General features: G+C 48.0%; 1 protein-coding gene across 1 annotated transcript in view; it reads left to right on the top strand.

Annotated features, from left to right (window-relative positions):
* LOC118408089 overlaps positions 1–544 on the top strand; it is a 3,219-nt gene extending 2,675 nt beyond the window's left edge. Inside the window, exon 2 of the mRNA XM_035808713.1 lies at positions 15–544. Coding sequence (XP_035664606.1) covers positions 15–544 — 530 coding nt within the window. The remainder of the gene's footprint in view (positions 1–14) is intronic.
* Positions 545–1,255: the final 711 nt, after the last annotated feature.

The raw sequence follows: 1,255 nt of genomic DNA, 5'->3' as shown, positions 1-1,255 counted from the left end.
GGATGGGAAATTAGACAGGGAGATTGAGACAAGAATACAGAAAGCAAACTCTGTCAACTACCAGCTAGCACCTCTGCTAAAGCACCCAAATATCCCTATGGAGACCAAGGCCAGACTCATCAACGCCATCTTCGTCCCGACACTCACATACCAGTGTCAAACCTGGACCCTGAACAGAGCACAGGAGAGGAAACTCACAAGCTGTGAGATGAGGGTCCTGAGAAGAGCAGCTGGCAAAACAAGGAGAGACAGGTTGAGGAATGAAGTGGTTAGAGAGTTGGTGGGAACCAAACCTGTCTTACAGTTCATCGCCAAGCAGAGAGTGCAGTGGTTTGGTCACCTGATGAGATTGCCAACCACGCAGCCAGCGTTACGAGCCTACACAACCAGGCACTCAGGTGTCAGGGCAAGAGGAAGACCACGCCGCAGGTGGATAGAGGGAGTGGCAGAGACTGTCCGTGCACATGGCCTGACTCTTCTGGAGGCTACACACCTGGCTCAAGACAGATGCCTACATCTCCCCGCGACGCCCCCCCAGGCATAAGCGGAAGGATAAAGATAAAGAAGAAAAGAAAGATGAACAAGGGATTAAAATTTACCAGTTATGCACAAAACATTGATGACGTCATCAAGACTTTCTGTTGTTCCCACGATCGCGCGAACCGTGACGTTGTACTTAGTACCGCTCTTTAAACCGTTAATGGTGACGTTCGCGTATTCGTTTCCCGATTTCCGTGACGTCACCAAATCTATTGGCTCCACACCATCCAGCACGTCCTGATACCAAATATGGCATCCCGAAAGATGGGCGGAAGGATATTTCCAACGCAGTGAAAAGCCATCCGCCCTTTCCGAACTGCAGGTCAAGTACTTCGGTTGTCCGTTCACTGAAAAAAAATCAAACCATGTTTTACCAGATGTCAAAATGTGATAACCGAAATGTCGAATTATTAAACATTACCGTCATGCAGAAACGTTCCTGACTAACATTCCACTACTCACAAAATAAGGCACAAATAGATAAACAAACCAACCTCGCTCACAAATGAACTTCTTTGGGCGGATACAGTTTGCATCATTCCAACGATCGGGCATATTCATGGAGTTGTGAAGCCAGTAGGAGGCACAAAATTGGTCGCCCTCGTGGTAGTTTGGTTGGTTTCCACCCCACGCGGTAAACTGTCCGATAGACGTTCCATCTGTCCATAACCACGTCCCAGTAGCGCCTAAAGAAAGAAAAAGAAGAAGTGTTACT

This window comes from Branchiostoma floridae, unplaced genomic scaffold (genome assembly GCF_000003815.2).
Source record: "Branchiostoma floridae strain S238N-H82 unplaced genomic scaffold, Bfl_VNyyK Sc7u5tJ_1555, whole genome shotgun sequence".
In the NCBI taxonomy this organism is placed as follows: domain Eukaryota; kingdom Metazoa; phylum Chordata; class Leptocardii; order Amphioxiformes; family Branchiostomatidae; genus Branchiostoma; species Branchiostoma floridae.
The sequence above is the reverse complement of the archived record's forward strand: the minus strand, read 5'-3'. Positions and strand labels throughout refer to the sequence as shown.